This window comes from Macaca nemestrina, chromosome 1 (assembly GCF_043159975.1).
Source record: "Macaca nemestrina isolate mMacNem1 chromosome 1, mMacNem.hap1, whole genome shotgun sequence".
NCBI lineage: Eukaryota > Metazoa > Chordata > Mammalia > Primates > Cercopithecidae > Macaca > Macaca nemestrina.
This window is the reverse complement of record NC_092125.1, coordinates 206,914,881-206,934,711: the sequence shown is the minus strand read 5'-3', so window position 1 is coordinate 206,934,711 and position 19,831 is coordinate 206,914,881. Positions and strand designations below refer to the sequence as shown.

Genomic DNA, 19,831 nt, shown 5'->3' with positions numbered 1-19,831 from the left:
CCCAGGGACACACTGAGGGCTCTGTCGCCCTACTTCCAGGCCTGAGGACTGCTCTGGGGCTGCAACTCGGCCAGGTCCCAAGGGATTCCTAGTTGCACAACGATTCCATTTCTTTAACTCCCTCTTCAACTGCCCCAGCAACCAGTCTCAACTGCAGCAATGAAAGCTAATACTTCCTAACGAAAGCCCAGCACTCTACAGTTTACAGCAGCACACTCTGATGCTTCTTAACCCATTTGCTCTTCACCACAGTTCTGGGAAGTCACAATTACCATCCCCCTATTTTACAGATGAGGAAACTGAAGCACAGAAAGGTTAAGCAACTTGATCAAAGTCACATAGCTGGTAACTGAGATTCAAATCCAGGTAGTCTGGCTCCAGAGTGTGTTCTGGCCACTCACCGTTTTATCCCTGGCTTTATTCTCACTTTGTTTCTGAGGGGTGTGTGAGCCTAGGACTAAAGAGGCCCAAAGCAGTTCCCAAAGGGTCAGAGGTAGGTATTTCTTTCCATGAGCTCCTCTCCAGGAAGTATCCCACTGCTCCCCTTCTAGTCTAGTGGCCTAGTAAAGACTTCATGAAATCCTTCCTATCTTCTAAGGCTGCCCCCTCCAGGAAGCTCTCCTGAGTTAACTCAGCCAGGATGGGTCAGTCTTTTCTACCAAACTTGTAGAGCAAGAAGTGGTAACTATTCAGACTGTTCAGCCCCTGCCTGGCTGATCTGCACTCAGCCCTGGTGTCCACTGGGGCTGGAGGACCCATGGGTCCAGGAGGGCTCTGACTCTTTTTGAGTCTGATTCTCAAGGCTAATTCTTCCTACCATCAATGTCAGCTATGAGGACCAGGGAGAAAGAAAAGCCACATTAGGACAGACTCAGCCACTGCCTCAGCAGGTTCACAGCCAGACCTGCAGAGGAGACAAAGACACATGGCACTGGCCACCCCGCCCTATGTTCCCACTGTCAGAAAACTGAGTTCTAATGAGAGCCCAGCCACAACTTGCTGGGGGGCTTTAGACAAGTTACTTTACATCCCTCCCCTCAAAGTTTCTCCATCTGTGTAAAAGCCTATTTCAGAGGGTTTCTGGAGTACAAGAGGAGATAAGGATAAAGAGCACCAAGCAATAATGGTACTCAATGTTAGCCAGTGTGGTGCCTCCTATTACTATTGTAATTTTCTTTAAAATCCAAGCACAATACAATTCACTCTGCATTACTGTGACCTGTTGGTGTGTCTGTGTCCATCACTGGGCTATAAGCTCCTTGAGGGTAGTAACTGTCTAGATTCACGTGGGTCTCCAGCTTCCAGCACAGAGTAGGCATCAACTATTTGTGAACTGCAACAAAACTGACCTCAGCACTTTGGGAGACCGAGGGGAGAAGACTGCTTGAGGCTAGGAATTTGAGACCAGTCTGGGCAATATAGTGAGACCCCATCTCTACAAAAAATAATAATAATAATAATAATTAGCTGGATGTGGTGGTGTATGAGGCAGGAGGATTGCTTAAGTCCATGAGTTTGGAGCTACAGTGAGCTATGACAGTGCCACTACTCTTCAGCCTGGGAGATAGAGTGAGCCCTTATCTCTAATGTAAAAAGGAAAGAAAAATGAAGTAAACTTCACTTGTTAGATGTGAAGTATGGGAAAGAAGGAGGTGGGGATGGGTCTGGAGTTTCAAGACTAAGTGGTGTTCCCAGAGCGGGGACCATTTGAATTGGGCTTTGAAGGATCAATAGAAGTTTGCCAGAAGAGAAGGGTTTGTATCCTTTAAAAAGTCTAGTATAGTACCTTGCACATAGTAAATGGATATGTGGGTAATGAATGAAAGAAAAACAAGTAAAGAAGACAATAAATAGGAAGGCAGGCTGACTTCACCAAGCTTTTGTCAATATCCAAACAAGAGGGCTCTTGTGAAGATTAAATGATATGACGTACATAAAAGACTCAGCACAATACCTGGTACATGTGTCTTTGAGTCTCATTTCCTCTCTGTAACTAGGATGATGATGATTAAAAGCAACTTTGAGATAATTTAATTAGAACTCCCGGCCAGGCTCGGAGGCTCACACCTGTAATCCCAGCACTTTGGGAGGCCGAGGTGGGTGGATCACCTGAGGTCAGGAGTTTGAGACTAGCCTGGCCAACATGGTGAAACCACTCTTCTATTAAAAATACAAAATTAGCCAGGCGTGGTGGTGGGTACCTGTAATCCCAGCCACTGGAGAGGTTAAGGCAGGAGAATCGCCTGAACCTGGAAGGCGGAGGCTGCAGGGAGCCGAAATTGTGCCACTATACTCCAGCCTGGGCAACAAGAGTGAGACTCCGTTTCAGAAACAACAACAACAACAACAACAACAACAAAACTCCCATCCCACAGCAGAAAATCAATGAATAATACTTTTCATTTTTTATTTATTTTTCTGAGGTGGACTCTTGCTCTGTTGCCAGTCTGGAGTGCAGTGGTGTGATCTCAGCTCACCTCCTGGGTTTAAGCAATTCTCCTGCCTCAGCCTCCTGAGTAGCTAAACTACAGGCGTGCACCACCATGCCCAACTAATTTTTGTATTTTTAGTAGAGATGGGGTTTCACCATGTTGGCCAGGATGGTCTCGATCTCGACCTCGTCATCCGCCCACCTTGGCCTCCCAAAGTGCTGGGATTACAGACGTGAGCCACCGTGCCTGGCCAAATAATACTTTTTAAAAAATGTAGCAGCCAGCTGGGCGTGGCAGCTCACGTCTGTAATCCCAGCACTTTGGGAGGCCAAGGCAGGTGGATCTCCTGAGGTCAGGAGTTCTAGACCACAGTGACCAACGTGGCGAAACCTCGTCTCTACTAAAAATATAAAAATTAGTCAGGTGTGGTGGCAGGCGCCTCTAATCCCAGCTACTCAGGAGGCTGAGGCAGGAGAATCACTTGAACCTATTAGGCAGAGGTTGCAGTGAGCTGAGATCACACCATTGCACTCCAGCCTGGGCAACAGAGCAAAATTCCGTTTCAAAAAAAAAAAAAAGATAAACTCTCCAGCACCCAGGAGACAAACACTGGACACTTGGAGAATCTGATGGAAGGCTCTGTGCAGGAGGCTTATACACACCCCCTCTCATTTCATCTCACATTCTGACCCCCAATTTGACAGATGAAGAAATCCAGGTTGAGAGAGGTGACTTGTCCAAGGCTACCTAGCTGGGAAGTGGCAGGGTCATCATTAGAATCCAGTTCTCTGAACTGCTAGTTCTTTGGGCCATGCTGCTTCAAAGAAAACAGCTTGTCAGGATCACCAGGAAGAGAATTCAAGTCTGCAATAAATATGCCTCCCCCACAAAAACAGCCATAAATAAATCTGTTCCAAGTACCTGGGCAGGCATGCTTCCCCATACCCAGGGCAATCAGTCTCTCTCTGTGCCTTTCCCCATCATTCTTCCAAACAGCACTTTTATTTCTTGTTTGTTTCAATCCACATTTCAGGGGGTTGGAGAGACAGGGTCTCACCCTCTGGGAACATCAGGTCTGGATGAGAAAGCAGGTAAAAAGCTGTCAGAAAACACAACCAGCATACACTGGGCTACCTGAGTCATGGAAAAGAACGCGCCAGGAGGCCAAAACCCCGGGTCCAGACCCTGCTCTGCCCTTTAAGAACCATAAGCTTTGGGTAAATCACTACACAATGGAATAGCCTCCATTTTCTTGTCTGTAAACAAGTGAGAACAGGGACTAGACACAGGAGCAACTTGTGCACTGAGACGACTGAGAAAAGAGAGGTAAGGCAGGCTGGGGGGCCTGGGAGGCCCCTGGAGTAATAAGCAGCGATTTAGCCAGCACCAACTGCCTTAGAGACCTGGCAAGAGAGGCTGTTCCAGAGGCAGGCATGTTGCGATAAGGGATTACAGGCTCAGGGACCTTGGCACTAGTTACAAATCCCTCACGATGTATAGCCTCTCTCTCTCTCCTTCCTTTCTCCTCTCACCTGTCCCATCTACATCAACTCCTTGACTCCAGCAGCCAGAAGTCCCCAAATCCTACCTCTAAGCAAACAGCGGGAAAATCTTCCTCACCTGGAACTTCTACCCACCTTTCAAATCTCAGTGGAGGGCCGGGCACGGTGGTTCACACCTGTAATCCCAGCACTTTGGGAGGCAGAGGTGGGCGGATCACCTGAGGTCCCGAGTTCGAGATTACCCTGGCCAACATGGTGAAAATCCATCTCTACTAAAAACAGAAAAAATTAGCTGGGTGTGCGCCTAGTAGTCCCACTACTCAGGAGGGTGAGGCATGAGAAATGCTCGACCCTGCAGGCGCAGGTTGCAGACAGCCAAGATCGCGCCACTGCACTCCAGCCTGGGCAACAGGGTGAGACTCCGTCTCAAAACAACAAAAAGAAAAAAACAAAAAACCCCAGTGCAGGTGTCACCTCCTCTGGGAAGCCTTCCTGGAGCCACATCCCCGCCCTCCCCAGGCTGAGTCAGATGCTCCTCCAAACTGAGGAGCTCTGTGTTCAGTGCTTCAGCCAGCCTGGCATCCCAGCACACAGCTCTGGGCCCCCAAAAAGTGATGCTCAGAAAAAGCAGGTTAAGGGAATGATGAACACTTCCTGAAGGGTATAGGACTAAAGTTTGGTCTCAAGGGTGGCTGACTAAAGGGGGAAGAGTGTGAACAAATGAAAAGAGAGGTAATCTCAAAAGCCTTCTGAGGATCCTGAAGCCTGCAGCCAGCCTGGAAATGAGAGTGAACAGTGCAGGAGACGCCGGCACACAGGCCTGACCAGGGCAGACCAAGGAAGGAACTGAGTCAAGGAGCCTGAGCCGACACAGCAGGCCTCAGAGGGTCCCCTGACCTTCAGCCTGGCCCTGAATGCCCCATCCTAGCCTGCGGCCTGGTTCTACCACCACCAGCCTTCTCCCTGGGTCTCAAGGACCCATTTCCGTAACCCCTATACAACCCCAAGCTGGGGCAGCACCTCTTGGTATCCAGCCCAACCTTCCCAATCATCCAAGCTCTGCATAAACATTTGTTGAATAAATTTCACTCCAGCAGATCGCCCCTCCCCCTGCAGAAAAGGCGCTGGATCAAGAGTCCCCATGCAGTGAAGCAGAGGATGACTCACAGGGGAGAGGGGAGGGACAGGGACTGGGACTGGCAGTAAACAGCCTGTGTGTTGACAAGAGGCAGAGCTCCAACAGGCCCAACAGTACCTGGCAAGGGAGAGGTGCCAGGCAGCGGGGTGATTACCTGGGGAGAAGGTTATCTGGGGAAGCATTGGGGGTTAGCTCAGGGGGTGGGGGGCAGCTCAGGGGTAGGACCTCAAGCTCCAAAGACTCTCATGGCTGGATTGGGTATCTGGTAGGTCACCATATGATATGCACTGGTTTCTTCTGATTTTCTCAAAATGGAAATATATTATATTGCTTTGGTGATTTTAAATAAAACTCATGGTCTTTTTTTTCTAACAGTCATATAAGTGTTTAAGTATAAGGAAAATCATCTCTCAGTGATTCTCCCCCTTCCCCTTTACCAGCTATAGCAGTCTCCCCCACAACCAAATTTCCATTAAGTTTGGTATATATTCTTGCAGACTTTTCTGCATCTATAGGTTGTTTAAAATTACGTGGGAATGGTAAATCACACCTGCTGTGCTTAAACTGCTTCTATGGGGCAGAGACTGCACTAAGCACCGAGGCATCTCATTTAATTCTCTCAACAACCCTAATGCAGTCGGTATAAGTATGACCCAAATTTTATTTTTATTGTTTTTTTTTTTTTTTGAGACAGAGTCTTGCTCTGTCACCCAGGCTGGAGTGCTGGAGTGCAATGGCACAATCCTGGCTCACTGCAACCTCCACCTCCCGGGTTCAAGTGATACTTCTGCCTCAGCCTCCCAAGTAGCTGGGATTACAGGTGCCCGCCACCATGCCTGGCTAATTTTTGTGTTTTTAGTAAAGATGGGGTTTCACCAGGTTGGCCAGGCTGATCTCAGACTCCTGACCTCAGCTAATCCGCCTACCTTGGCCTCCCAAAGTGCTGGGATTACAGGCATGAGCCACCACGCCCAGCCCTTTATTGGGCTTTTAAAAAAAAGTGTTTTTTGTTTGTTTGTTTGTTTGTTTTTTGAGACAGAATCCCGCACTGTCACTCAGCTGGATGGAGTGCAGTGGCACAATCTCGGCTCACTGCAACCTCCGCCTCCCGGGTTCAAGCGATTCTCCTGCCTCAGCCTCCTGAGTAGCTGGGATTACAGGTGCGTACCACGCCCGGCTAATTTTGTATTTCAAGCCACCATCTCCCTCCTTTCCTTTCCCAGTGTCCCAGGTGTGTGGCTCCCCAGCTCAGGGGCCCCCTTCCCCACTCCATCTCTATCCCTGGCCTGTCCTTGCCTGTTGCTCCAGGCACCAGTTTGCCCCACATCTGGGGTGGGGCAGAGGTGGGGAAAGAAACAAAGGCTCAGTAAGAGAGCTTCCATTTCTAGAAACTTTAGAGCCATGGGAAAGCTAGATTTTTCTTTCCTCTTTGCTGGGGGTACAGCAGAGCTTGCAAAATGCAAATCTGAGATTTAAAAAATTGAGTATACCAAATATCTGTTGTTCTTAGTATTGCTTCCAGTTGCAAGTCAGTTAGCTCAGAAGCTTAACAATGTGTTAAATTCATTATATATATAACTTCAACTTGCTCAAAATCTCATCCTACTTGGCTACAGAGAGGTGGAATATAGAGAGGTAGCAGTAGGAAAGCAACACGAGAAGAAATTCTACAATTTCCAGGACAATTGCCCTGCAGAAAGCAAGTCACAGTGTCCTATTTTCAGCACTACAAGGAATGCGGGGGACTGCAAAGGAAGAACAAAACACAGGTGGCACTGGCTGGGTGGGGAAGAGAGACCAGCAGCTTCTAGGAGGCAACTGGGGCCCCTTCTATCCCTTGTAGCTTAATCAGCTTTATGGGATCTATTGTGTGCTTCATAGCATCTGAGGGCAGTGATGAAGAAGGTGTGTTAGACATCCTCCACTTGGGCATTTTAGTGACCTCTCAGAAGGGCCAGAAAAGGATCAGTGAGAGAAAATGACTCTCAGGGGACAGAGTCTGGAATAGGGCAGAAAAGATGGGGGGCCTTTGCAGAGGGGTGGGGCATGAGCATCCTTAGGCTGGTGTGTTACAGTGTGCGTGGGGTGGACTGCAGAACGGCAAATGCACAGGAGCTGCGTGCTCCTGACAGGAGATTCTTATTTTCTCATCCCCAAACATGCTCCTCAGGCCCCAGACTCTGGAGTTGTCCTGATTCCTTTCTTCCTCTCACTGCTGACATCCAATCCATCACCAAACCCTGCTGGTTCTGCCTTCTAGACATAAACAGACCCTGACACTTCTCACCATCTCCATTACTAACACGCATCCAAGCCAGCACGATCACTTGCCTGGACCACTGCAGCAGCATCCAATCAGTCTCCTGCAACCACTTTTCTTTCTTTCTTTCTTTTTCTTTTTTTTTTTTTTTTTTGAGAAAGAGTCTTGCTCTGTTGTCTAGGCTGGAGTGCAGTGGCGCAATCTCGGCTCACTTCAACCTTCGCCTCCCGGGTTCAAGAGATTCTTGTGCTTCAGCCACCTGAGTAGCTGGGATTACAGGCACATGCTACCACACCTGGCCAATTTTTATATTTCAGTAGAGACACGGTTTCACCATGTTGGTCAGGCTGGTCTCGAACTCCACGGTGATCTGTCCACCGTGGCCTCCCAAAGTGCCGGGATTACAGGCATGAGCCACCGCACCCAGCCCACGTATCCACTCTTGCCCCCCAGGCTCTTCCTACACCAGCCAAGAGTGAAACTTTTTTTTTCTTTTTTGAGATGGAGTCTCACTCTGTATCCAGGCTGGAGTGCAGGGGCGCAATCTCGGCTCGCTGCAACCTCCGCCTCTTGGGTTCAAGCAATTCTCCTGCCTCGGCCTCCTGAGTAGACAGGACTACAGATGTGTGCCACCACGCCCAGCTAATTTTTGTATTTATAGTAGAGGTGAGGTTTCACCATGTTGGCCAGGATGGTCTCGATCTCTTGACCTCGTGATCTGCCCACCTCAGCCTCCCAAAGTGCTGGGAGTACAGGCGTGAGCCACTGTGTCCGGCCAAGAGTGAAGCTTTTTAAGAAGTAAGACATACTACTGAAAGGTAGGGACTACACCCCCCTCTGAGTCTTTCCACCACACCTGAATCTCCACTCACTCCCCTCTAGCTCCACCGGCCTCCTTGCTTTTCCTTGAGTACAAACATGCTTCCACCTCAGGGCCTTTGCATTTGCTGTTCCCTGTGCCTAAGACACTCTTCCCCATGTAGGTGAATGACAGATTCCCTCCCTTCCTTCAGGTCCCTGCTCAGATGCCACCTCCCCAGAGAGGTCCTCCCAACTGTCTCAATCTGCTTACTCTTGCCACTTCCTGACGTCTAGATGTGCTTTCTGACTATTCCCCACCCAGAACATAAGCCTCGTGAGGGCAGCCTCTGTCCCAATCACTGTTGTATTCCTGGCACCTTAGACTGTACCTGGCACACGGCAGGCTCACCACCAATGTTTGCTGGATGGATGACTTTCTCTTACCTCAGTGACCTCACAAGGTTGTTGTGAGGATTACATGAGACCACAAACACAAAAGCACTGGGCGAACCACAAGATGTTGTCAGGGTGGGTCACCATCAGCTTGTCCCTTGGAGAGCCACTCCTCCTCCAAGGTGCTGCTCAGCAGGTTTTCCTAAATACCCCAGGGAGCAGAACGCAGTCACGCTCAGTTCTGTGGGCCTGCAGAGCCTGGGACCACACAGCCCTCTATTAAGAGTCTGATGACACGGCACAGCTGGTTGGTCTGTCTCCCCCTTCAGACCACAAGCAAGTTTCTACCTGCAAGCAAGCGTAGGGACCCTGTCCTATTCATCTTTGACTCTCCAGGCCTCGGCATGGAGCCTAACACATGGTGAGGATAAAGATTTGTTGAGCCAGCAGAACTGTTTGAGGGCAGAAGTCACGTCTGGTTTAACTTTTTTTTCTTCCTTTTCGTGTATATATTTTTGGGTTTAACTTAGTCTCCAGTGTTTGGCACTAAGCACATGGACACTAAACTCCAGCTGAATTGGCCTTTTCCTTGAAGGAAGGGTGAGAGTTAGGCACCAAGAAGGCCTGGCAGGCATATCAGCAGCATCTGGAAAGGTAGGACAGGGAAACGAATGTGGTGTAGGTAGAAGATTTCTTTTTTTGTGGGGGAGGGGGTGGGGAAAACGGAGTCTGGCTGTGTTGCCCAGGCTGGAGTGCAGTGGTATGAACACGGCTCACTGCAGCCTTGACTTCCTGGACTTAAGCGATCCTCTCACTTCAGCCCCCCAAGTAGCTAGGGCTACAGGCGCGCACCACCATGCCTGGCTAGTTTTTGTATTTTTTGTAGACGTGGGGGTTTCACCATGTTGCTCAGGTCTCAAACTCCTGAGCTCAAGAGATCTGCCTGCCTTGGCCTCCCAAAGTGCTGAGATTACAGGCGTGAGCCACTGAACCCAACCCAGGTAGAGGATTTCTATTGGAGCAAATGGCACTGGACTGGAGTGGAAATCATTACTTAGATGCTGTAAAGCAGCCTTTTCTCTCACCCTCACAACAAGCCATGGCAGTGGGCAACAGATGAGAGAACAGACACTGAGAGAAGTCCAAACATAGGCCCAGGATCACATGGGTAGCAATGGAGACTGGTCCCAAACCCAGAACTACTGACTCTCAATCCAGCGCTCAGCCAAGGCCAGTTATGAAAGGCCACAAATATCCTGTGGGGAGAGAATTCCCAATCACCCTGCTGAGCCAGGGAGAGCCATTGGAGGGCTCTGGCCCGGGGAACAACATGAAATTCTGACCCCTCAGGGAGGTGGTCAAGGGAGCAGCGCTGGCCACCTAGGCTCAGCATCTGGCGTAGGGCAAAGTTGTCCAACTGCACAGCCATTTAGTCTCAGCTCCAGGGACAGCTGGTACCGCCTCCTGCACAACACCAGCAGGATGGGTAAGCCCTCCCCCATCCTACCTCCAAATGCCTCAAAAGACCAGAAAACTACAATTCTGAGAAAAGAAAGGCCTGAGTCAAGCCCAGGCTGGGGATCAGGGGAACTGGGCTTCAGTCTAGACTCAGCCACTAACATTCTGAGGGCTTTGAACAAACCCTTGCTTTTCTTTGGTCTCAGTTTCTCCATCCTTGGGGGCTTGTTGAGAGCCTCTCTACCTCTGACATCTGACTGATGAACTCTGCAGCTGGACAAAGTTGGGCTCTGTGATACTCACCATCTCTGTCCACGTCAGCAACCATGGCATCTGGATACAGAACAGCATTCATGCCATAGCAAGCTTGCACGAGGCAGCAGCGGGCAGCGTAAAGAACTCTGGTCCATCAATGAGGGAGGCAGTTGCTGTCCCAATTCTAAATCTTAACTTCTCTGTGACCTATGGCAAATCACATTACTGCCCTGAACCTCAGTTTCTTCCTTTCTAACATTGGGATAAACAATGTCTATGGCACAGGGTTGCTGTAAGAGGAGAGAACAGAGATAAAAACACTCAGAAAAAAGCAAAAACAAAAATATATGTCCATACCGGGTGAGGTAGCTCACACCTGTAATCCCAGCAGTTGGGGAGGCTGAGGTGAGAGGATCACTTGAGCCCAGGAGTTTGAGACCAGCCTGGGCAACATGGTGAAATCCATCTCTACAAAAAATTTAAAAAGTAGCTGGGCATGGTTGGTGCATACCTGTAGTCCCAGCTACTAGGGAGGCGGAGGTGGGAGGATCACCTGAGCCTGAGAGGTTGAGGTTTCAGTGAGCCGAGATCATGCCATTGCACTCTAGCCTGGGCAACAGGGTGAGACCCTGTCTGGGGAAAAGAAAAAAGAAAAAAAAAGGCCGGGCACGGTGGCTCATGCCTATAATCCCAGTACTTTGAGACACCGAGGCGGGCGGATCACCTGAGGTCAGGGGTTTGAGACCAGCCTGGCCAACATGGTGAAACCCCGACTCTACTAAAAATACAAAATTAGCCAGGTGTGGTGGTGCATCCTGTAATCCCAGCTACTTGGGAGGCTGAGGCAGGAGAATCACTTGAACCCAGGAGGCGGAGGTTGCCGTGAGCCAAAATCGCGCCATTGCCCTCCAGCCTGGGCAAAAAGAGGGAAACTAACTAACTGACTGACTAAATAAATAAATGCATGCATGCATGCCAGACACTCCCGTGCAGATCTAGGTTCCCTGAAACCAGCAGTGTCAGGGTCCCAGAGGCAAGCTGGCAGCACTAGGGAGGCGAGAGCTTCTCCTAAGCAGGCGCCTGAGGGGGAAGCTGTCCAACTGCACAGCATTAAGGCTCCAGGGGCAGCAGGCACTGCCTCCTGCACAATACCAGCAAGGTGGGTGAGCCCTCCTGATACTGGATCCTCTATCTCCAGGGGATGCCCTAAGGGTCTCCCATACGCTTCTGATAACAATCCAGCTGGCTGGGCTCTGTGTGTGGTGGGAGAGACAGGGCATGCTTGGAGGGCCTCTCCCTGCCTCCTCTCCCACCACACTGGGGATAGTTTGTCACCTCAGGCCTCTAGGAGCCACGAGATGTAGAGTGGATAGGAGAACCGAGCATGCTCAGATGAGGCTGCCCTTTAGAGGACACTGCAGAGAAAAGACGAGGACATGGCCAGCTGCAGGGCTTGGTCCTGGTGCCAGGAGGGCCCAGGGCTCTAGGAACAGCAATTGCAGGTCAGGCCTCTCCTGGGGGAGAAGAGGGGCACCAAGAAATCAGAGATTAGAGGAGGGAGGGCCCTCTGAGACCATCCAATGCAACCCCTCTATTTCACAGATGCAAAGGATGAAGCCCAGAGAGGGGATGCAACTTGATTGAGGTTACACAGCAAAGTGGTAGCAGAGCTGGGACACACACCCAGGATGGTCCACTCCAAAACTGGTCCTTGCTTGGAATATGGTGCCAACCCCCCATTCCACTCCCACTTTTTTTTTTTTTTGAGACGGAGTCTCACTCTGTCGCCCAGGCTGGAGTGCAGTGGCCGGATCCCAGCTCACTGCAAGCTCCACCTCCCAGGTTTACGCCATTCTCCTGCCTCAGCCTCCCAAGTAGCTGGGACTACAGGCGCCCGCCACCACACCCGGCTAGTTTTTTGTATGTTTTTTAGTAGAGACGGGGTTTCACCGCGTTAGCTAGGATGGTCTCGATCTCCTGACCTTGTGATCCGCCCGTCTCGGCCTCCCAAAGTGCTGGGATTACAGACTTGAGCCACCGTGCCCGGCCCCCACTTTTTTTTTTAAAACTACCTTCTATTGAGTGCCTCACTTTGATGCTCTGTATACTTCAACCACATGATTCTCCTAGCAGCCCTCTGACACAGGGATCACCCTCCTCATTCTACAGCTGAGGAAACCGGGGCAGAGAGAAATGGTCTGACTCCAGAGCCACAGCTCCAACCATGCTGCCTGCAGCTCTGAGCCCCAGTTTTCTGGACCAAATGGTGGGTATGGGGCACAGCAGCCCTGGTTTATTGCCAGGTCTGTCACTCCTTTGCTGTGTGACCTTGGTCAGGTCACTCACTAAACTGCTGGTCTCTCTAAGACCCCTAGCAGTAGCAGCGTGCCCTGGTTCTGTGTGTGCCTTGCAAGGAAAGAAGCAGGAGCTATCTGGCACATTAGTAATGGGGAATGGAGCTCCACTGTCAGTAGCTCCCCAGATTGGGTCTAGCCTGCAGGCCTCTGCTCAAAACCCATGTGCAATGCCTCAGGAGACACAGTGCAGCCCTCCAGCACACGCCACTGTGGGAAGGGAGAATTACTACTGAGCCCTGGGCCTTCTCATTTAGCCTCAGCAATGCCATGAGGTAGACACTACTGTTTCCATTTTCCAGTAGAGACATTGAGGCTCAGAGCTTAATAAACTAGCTCAAATGACACACAGCCAGGAAACAACCAAACTGGTATTTGATCCCAAAAGCCAAGCTCTGCCCTCAAGCCAGGCCTGGTAACTGCTTCCTGTTGGCACTCTGGTCCTCAGGGCACAGGTTCTAGAGTAAGAGCCCACTGGTGACAAGCTGAGCACAAAGGGCCAAGGGCTCCAGGCAGGCTGAGAGGTTGCCTGCTTGCCTACTTGTCTGTCAACCAGCCCACCCCATAGAAGTAAGTGCCCCATGCCCAGGAAGGAGATAAGGAAGGCTTTGTCAGTGCCCACTTCCGCCTGGCCTGTGCTAGCTGCTGGGACTGGGCAGGGCCTGTCGTGTGAAACCGCACATGGCATTGGCACGAGGTGCACATGCCTCCCTCCAGTAGGGCAGGGGAAATAGCTGGGGCAGCCAGAACTGCAGAAGCAGCCACCACTAGGCAGGACAAGGAGGCTCAAGAATTCAGGCAGGAGCCATGGTTCTTTTTTCTTTTTTGCCACCCCGCCCCCAGACCATAGTTCTAATCAGCCCAGTCACACAGCTTCCAGTTGAAATGGGGAGGTTAATAATAATAATAGTGGCTGGGTGTGGTGGCTCATGCCTGTACTCTCAGCACTTTGGGAGGCTTGACCTGGCCTTGTGGTCAGCCTGGCCAACTTGGTGAAACCCCATCTCTTAAAAAAAAAAAAAAAAAAAAAGCCAGGCACGGTGGCTCATGCCTGTAATCCCAGTACTTTGGGAGGTCAAGGTGGGCAGATCACAAGATGATGAAGGCAGAGAGTCTAGCACAGGACCAGACAAAGCATACTGCAACATGAAGTGGGGGTACCTCCTACTATTAGAGCAGGACTTTTTCTCATCACTGTTCACTGCCACTGGAATGAGTGTCACTCCATGACCTCACCCTGAAAGCAGATACCAGGGCTAGCAGTCCCTCCCCAACCCCTACCCTGGGCCAACAGGGCACTCCCAGACAGCCCCGCCTGGTTCCCTGATTATCATTGCCACGGTGCTTTCTTAATGAGCTGTGGCTCCAGGGAAGGGCGGAAGCTGGAGCACCAGGAGCCATTTCAACTGCCTGGTACCTGGTACTGCACTGTGACGTGGTAGCTAAATACCCGGGACAGTGGGGCCCAACTGGCCCAGTACCATGGAAATCTTATCATGCCAAATGCTTCCTGGGAGGGAGCAGGGTGGGTGAGGCAAAGGCCTAGCCCATGCCCGTCAGGGTTTCATTTCCTGATTTTCTTTTTTTGAGACGGAGTCTCACTCTGTTGCCCAGGCTGGAGTGCAGTGGTGTGATCTCAGCTCACTGCAACCTCCATCTCCCGGGTTCAAGCGATTCTCATGCCCCAGCCTCCCCAGCAGCTGGGATTACAGGCGTGCACCATCACACCCGGCTAATTTTTGTATTTTTTAGTAGAGGTGTGGTTTCATCATGTTGGCCAAGTTCCATCCCCTCTCTGGGCTTCATCCTTTGCATCTATTACTTGCTGGCTCTGTGACCTTCTCTGGGCTACAGTTTCCTCACAGATAAGATGATGGGGCTGGGTTAACTTCTCAGAGATTTCCTGGCCTCAAGTGACCCACCCGTGCTTGGCTTCCCAAAGTGCTGGGGTTACAGGCATGAGCCATCACACCTGGCCCATTTCCTGATTCTTGATGTCAACCTAGGTTGTAATCTCGTAAGTATGGGGGCTCCCTCTTTATCTTCTTGAAGCTGAGGAGACCCAAACACTGAGCTAGAAGAAGTGTAAGAGACTACTCAAAGCCAGGACTTCATCTAAGAGGTCAGGGGGTGGGGTCCTAGCTTGACTTCTTGGGGATGGGAGTGAGCCTGGTGGGAGCAGGGAACTAAGGCCCAGGTTTGGAGGTAGTTAGGACAGGAAGGGTGCTGTGCCCTATTGGGTCAGCATCTCCCGCCCCATCCAAACACCCACTCTCCTGCCTTCTTAGACCAAAGGATGTTGGGCACACTTCACTGCCTGGAAGTCCCTCAGCTAGGGATGGGGAGAGAAGAACTGGAGCACTGGACATTTTTTTCTCTTTTTTTTTTTGAGACAGAGTCTCAGTTTGTTGCCTAGGCTGGAGTGCAGGGGCGCCATCTCGGCTCACTGCAACCTCTGCTGCCCCGGTTCAAGCAATTCTCCTGTCTCAGCCTCCTGAGAAGCTGGGATTACAGGTGCCTGCCACCACACCTGGCTAATTTTTGTATTTTTAGTAGAGACAGGGTTTCACCATCTTGGCCAGGCTGGTCTTGAAGTCCTGACCTCGTGATCTACCCACCTCAGCCTCCCAAAGCGCTGGGATTACAGGCGTGAGCTACCGTGCCCGGTCTGAGCCCTAGACATTTTCTAAAGTGCCTTTCCACTGTAGCAGGAAGCCCTACAGTTAAGAAGTGAGTTGGTCAGAGCTAAGCTCTGGCCCAGAGACAGTGAGAACCCTCCAGGGGAGTTCCCACTGCCCAGGAAGAGGCACAGTGCAGACTTCTGGGAGTCAGAAACCCTTGGTTCAGTTTTGACTCTATTACTTGCTGGCTCTGTGACCTTCCCTGGGCTACAGTTTCCTCACAGATAAGATGATGGGGCTGGGTTAACTTCTCAGAGATTTCCTCTAGCTCTGACAGCCCACGATTTTACATAATAACCAGAACACATCACTTTTCATTTTGCTTTGTTCTTTCATGTACATTATATCATTTAAACCTCATGGTATCTCTCTGAGGGTCCTCCTACGTTAAAGATGAGAAAACCAAAGTTCAGGGCATTTAAGCCTGAGAACACACCCAGAAAGGGAGCAACAGAGCCAAGATTTGCACCCCAGGTTCCGGAAGCCAGATCCTGGGTTCCACCTAGAAGGAAATCTGCCCAGCCAGGGTGAAAGGCCGCAAGTGACTGGTTTCAGGGTCCATCCCAGACTCTCAATCTTGAAGCTATTCCCTTGATGCAGATAAGGAAACTCTTTCAAAAGATCCGATTTAATTTAAAAAGTTAAGCTGCAAGAGTACAGACAGCATGATTTTGTTTGTTTGTTTTGAGAGCAAATCGCTCTGTCACCCAGGCTGGAGTGTAGTGGTGCAATCTCAGCTCACTGCAACATCTGCCTCCCGGGTTCAAATGATTCTCCCACCTTAGCCTCCCGAGTAGCTGCGACTTCAGGCACGTGTCACCATGTCCAGCTAATTTTTGTATTTTTAGTAGACATGGGGTTTCACCATGTTGGCCAGGCTGGTCTCCAACTCCTGACCTCAGGTGATCTGCCTGCCTCGGGCTCCCAAAGTGCTGGGATTACAGGCATGAGGCACCATGCCAGACCAGCATGGTTGCTTTTATGCCAATTTTTTTTTTTTTTAGGCAGAGTCTCGCTCTGTCAGACTGGAGTGCAGTGGCACAATCATGGCTCACTGCAGCCTCGACTTCTTGAGCTCAAGCAATCCTCCTGCTTCAGCCTCCCAAGTAGCTGGGACCACAGGCCTGTGCCACCATGACCTGCTAATTTTTTATTTTTGTAGAGACAGGGTCTCCCTAGGTTGCCCAGGTTGGTCTGAAACTCCCAGGTTCAAATGATGCTCCCACGTTGGTCTCCCAAAGTGCTGGGATTACAGGGGTGAGCCACTGCGCCCGGCTTAACATTTTTTATGAAAAAGCGGTTCACGGGCCGGGCGCGGTGGCTCACGCCTGTAATCCCAGCGCTTTGGGAGGCCGAGGCGGGCGGATCACAAGGTCAGGAGATCGAGACCACGGTGAAACCCTGTCTCTACTAAAAATACAAAAAATTAGCCGGGCGCGGTTGTGGGCGCCTGTAGTCCCAGCTACTCGGGAGGCTGAGGCAGGAGAATGGCATGAACCCGGGAGGCGGAGCTTGCAGTGAGCCGAGATCGCGCCACTGCACTCCAGCCTGGGCGACAGAGCGAGACTCCGTCTCAAAAAAAAAAAAAAAAAGAAAAAGCGGTTCACACCACTGTAGAGAAAAGTCCAGGATGAACTATTCAGAGTGCTCAGCCCGAGAAGCAAGGGAGTAAAAGGGGTATGACTTGCATTTTTCTTCTTTATATACTTAAAGCAGTGTTTGAATTTTTTTTATTTCTTCCTTTTTTCTGAAAAAAAAAATCTGGAGGGAAAATGTTCTGAGCACCTGCTCTGAGTCAAAATTCAGTATTAAACACTTTACTGTCACAGATTATTTCATTTAATTCTCACAAAACCCTATGGAGTACAAGAATGCTCAGAGCAGCTTTATTCACAATTGTCAAAAAAAAGGGAACCAATCCAAAAGCCCATCAACAGGAGAGTGAGCCAACTGTGCTGTATTCATACGCGGTAACACCGAACAGCAATAAAATGAACAAACCTCTGCTACATGTGACAGTGAAGAGGAATCTCACAGAGAGGCTGAGCAAAAGCAGCCAGACACACAAGAGTACCTATGATTCCATTCAGATGAAGTTCAAGAACAGGTAAGATCAACTGATGATGATCCAAGTCAGAATTGTGGTTACCCCAGAATTATCTGCAGAAAAATGACACAGGTCAGATAATCAGCCTATAGGCATATAGCAGGCAGGTAGTGGAGCTGGGATTCAGACAGGTCTGTTGGACTCTGCAGTCTCTATTGGCCCCTGACTGCCCAGAAGGATGCCTTGAATCTCCACCTGCAGAGCCTTCTGGGCCCCTCTAGAGGCAGTCTTGCTCCTGGCTTCAGAAGTGGGGAGCCCCTTCTCCTCAGTGCTAAGCACCCGTCCCTGTGGTTCAGTCACATGGAGACCTGCTGCTTAACTAGCAAGGGGACAGCAGCCAGGTCCACGACTCAAGCTCTGGGTCTGCTGGGAGCAGGGGACAGGAGGAGGACTGCTCTGTGCCAAGGGAGGATGCCCAGTGCACACTCACCACTCCTAACTAACCCTGGCCCACAATACAGGAATTTCCAAGCAAAGCTGGGACTGGGCTTGGCCCCACCCACTGGGCCACACTGCCTCACACTTTCCCCAGCTCTTGTAGACTCAGAAAAGTCAGACCCTTCCAGTCACCCTAATCCCTATCCTCAACCGAGGACAAGACCAGGAGTTTTGAGGGACTCAGCTCCCCCAGAAGCACCTGTATCTTCCTGCTCTAAATTCCCAGCCCTGCCCGGGCTTCCCTCCCTCCCCTCTGAAGGAAGCCACCACCTGCTGCTTGGCACAGATCCCCCTCTCCGGCTACATCCTCTCCACTCTCCCCCCAACTCCTACACAATCCCTGTCCCAAACAATTTCCTGCAGTTTCCCATCTGATCAGTTTCTTAGGAAGGATAATTATCCATGGAAGGAGGAGGCGGAAAATTCCCAGAGCCAAGAACACTGGGGAAAAAGCTTCATCTAGTCCCTTCTCCATCAGCCAGGAAAGCCCTCATCTTAAACACAGGCCAGTCATGGTCCATGGCTCTTCCAGAACCTCTGCAGTTCCCCCATCTTCAGGAAAGAGCCCACGCTCCTCTGCATTTAATCCAAGGCCCTCTTGATCTGTTCTAACTTCGGTTTGGGCCTCACTGCCATTCCATTGTAAGTGGTAGTGCCAGATGGAGCCCCATCTGCCCCCAGGGCCCACCTGCAACGTGCTGTGTCCCTGCGGCACTTCAGCCTGCCTTGTGTTTTAGCTGTTTACGTGTCTGTCTCCCACACACAAGTGTCAGCGCTTCCAGGGTGGGAACCACCAACCACGCAGCTGTGTCTGCTGCATGGTAGGTGCTCAGAGGCAGGCTGAAAAGAAAGTGGGACAGGCAGGAGGCCGCCTCACCTCTGCAGAGGGAACGATGTGGGAAGAAGGACCACTTATAGCATCACAGGAGAGCCTGGACTAGAGGTCAGGGAGCTGAGCTCAATGCAGCTCTGTGGCCCTTGAGCAAGTCACTTCCGCCCTGGCCTCTGCTTCCTCTGTGAGCTGAGGGGGTTGGGACAGGCTGTCGTCATGTCAGACATTTAGAAGCCCTTACTGCTAGGTGCTCGCCACAGCATTCTCATGTAACCGCCACACCTTTGCACACGGGGTCCACACAGCTGCAAGTGGGGGAGAGGGGTTTCAGTCCAGGTCTTTTGATTCCCTAACCCCTTATCTTTTCCTCCTGGACTCCTGCAGTCTCTAGGATCCCTCCCAGTGCTAAAGTCTGGTTCTGATTCTAGGTCTGCCCTTTCCTGAGCTGACAACTCCCAGGTCATGACCATAGGGTTCAGCAGGGAACAGGCATGTCCAACCCTGGTGTTCACCAATGCCACGTCTCCCACATGACAGGTCTGGTGACTGTTTGCCTGCAGGCGCTGAGGCTCACCAAGGGAGGGGTGGCCGGCAGGAGTCCAGCAGAGCCTGGTGACCACTCAGCCCCTCCCTCCCCCACGTGCCCCCGACTCCACGCCCACTCTGCTCCAGCACCCCGCTCGCCTCTCCCTGCTAGCTGCTCTCCTAGGCTGCAGCTTCCATCTCACTGCTGGCTTGGCCAGTGCTGCCTGTCGGGAAGCTTTACTCTGTTGCCCTCATAGACCCAGGCTGAGCTGCTGGGAGAGGCAGGGCACTCTGGGGCCAGCCCAGGGCCTGAGCCGACTCTATCACACCCCCAAGCTGTCCGCACATCCCTCCCCAGGTCAGACCATGTTATGCTACTCAAGAGCCTTTGATGGCACCATACAGCACCATGAATCCTAGCCCCAGGCCCACGGGCCCAACATGATCTGGCTTCTGCCCTCTTTTCCGTTCTCACACGACGCTTCCCTTCTTCCCCCGCACTTCAGGTTCCTCAAACACACCCTTCTCAGGGGCCCTAGTCTTTGGAAGATGGGCTCTTCTTGTCCTTTGGGTCTCAGCTCAGACGCCAGCTCCTTAGAGAACCCTTGTTGGCCATCCAGCAGCCCCACCTCTCCCTCATGTCTGCCTTCTTCAG

General features: G+C 51.2%; 1 protein-coding gene across 7 annotated transcripts in view; it reads right to left on the bottom strand.

Annotated features, from left to right (window-relative positions):
• Window positions 1-19,831, bottom strand: part of LOC105494527 (solute carrier family 9 member A1) — a 76,015-nt gene that overhangs the window by 25,737 nt on the left and 30,447 nt on the right. For 2 of the 7 annotated variants that reach the window (XM_071097885.1, XM_071097884.1), the window contains 2 exons: window positions 17,276-17,434; window positions 10,288-10,529 (listed from right to left, as the gene is read on the bottom strand). The exons of 4 other annotated variants lie outside the window; for them this stretch is intronic. In XM_071097885.1, coding sequence (XP_070953986.1) covers window positions 10,288-10,339 — 52 coding nt within the window. In that variant the 5' untranslated portion in view covers window positions 10,340-10,529; window positions 17,276-17,434. Of the gene's footprint in view, window positions 1-3,353; window positions 3,700-10,287; window positions 10,530-17,275; window positions 17,435-19,831 lie in introns of those variants that run through there. One more of the 7 variants, XM_071097886.1, reaches the window with a different exon arrangement.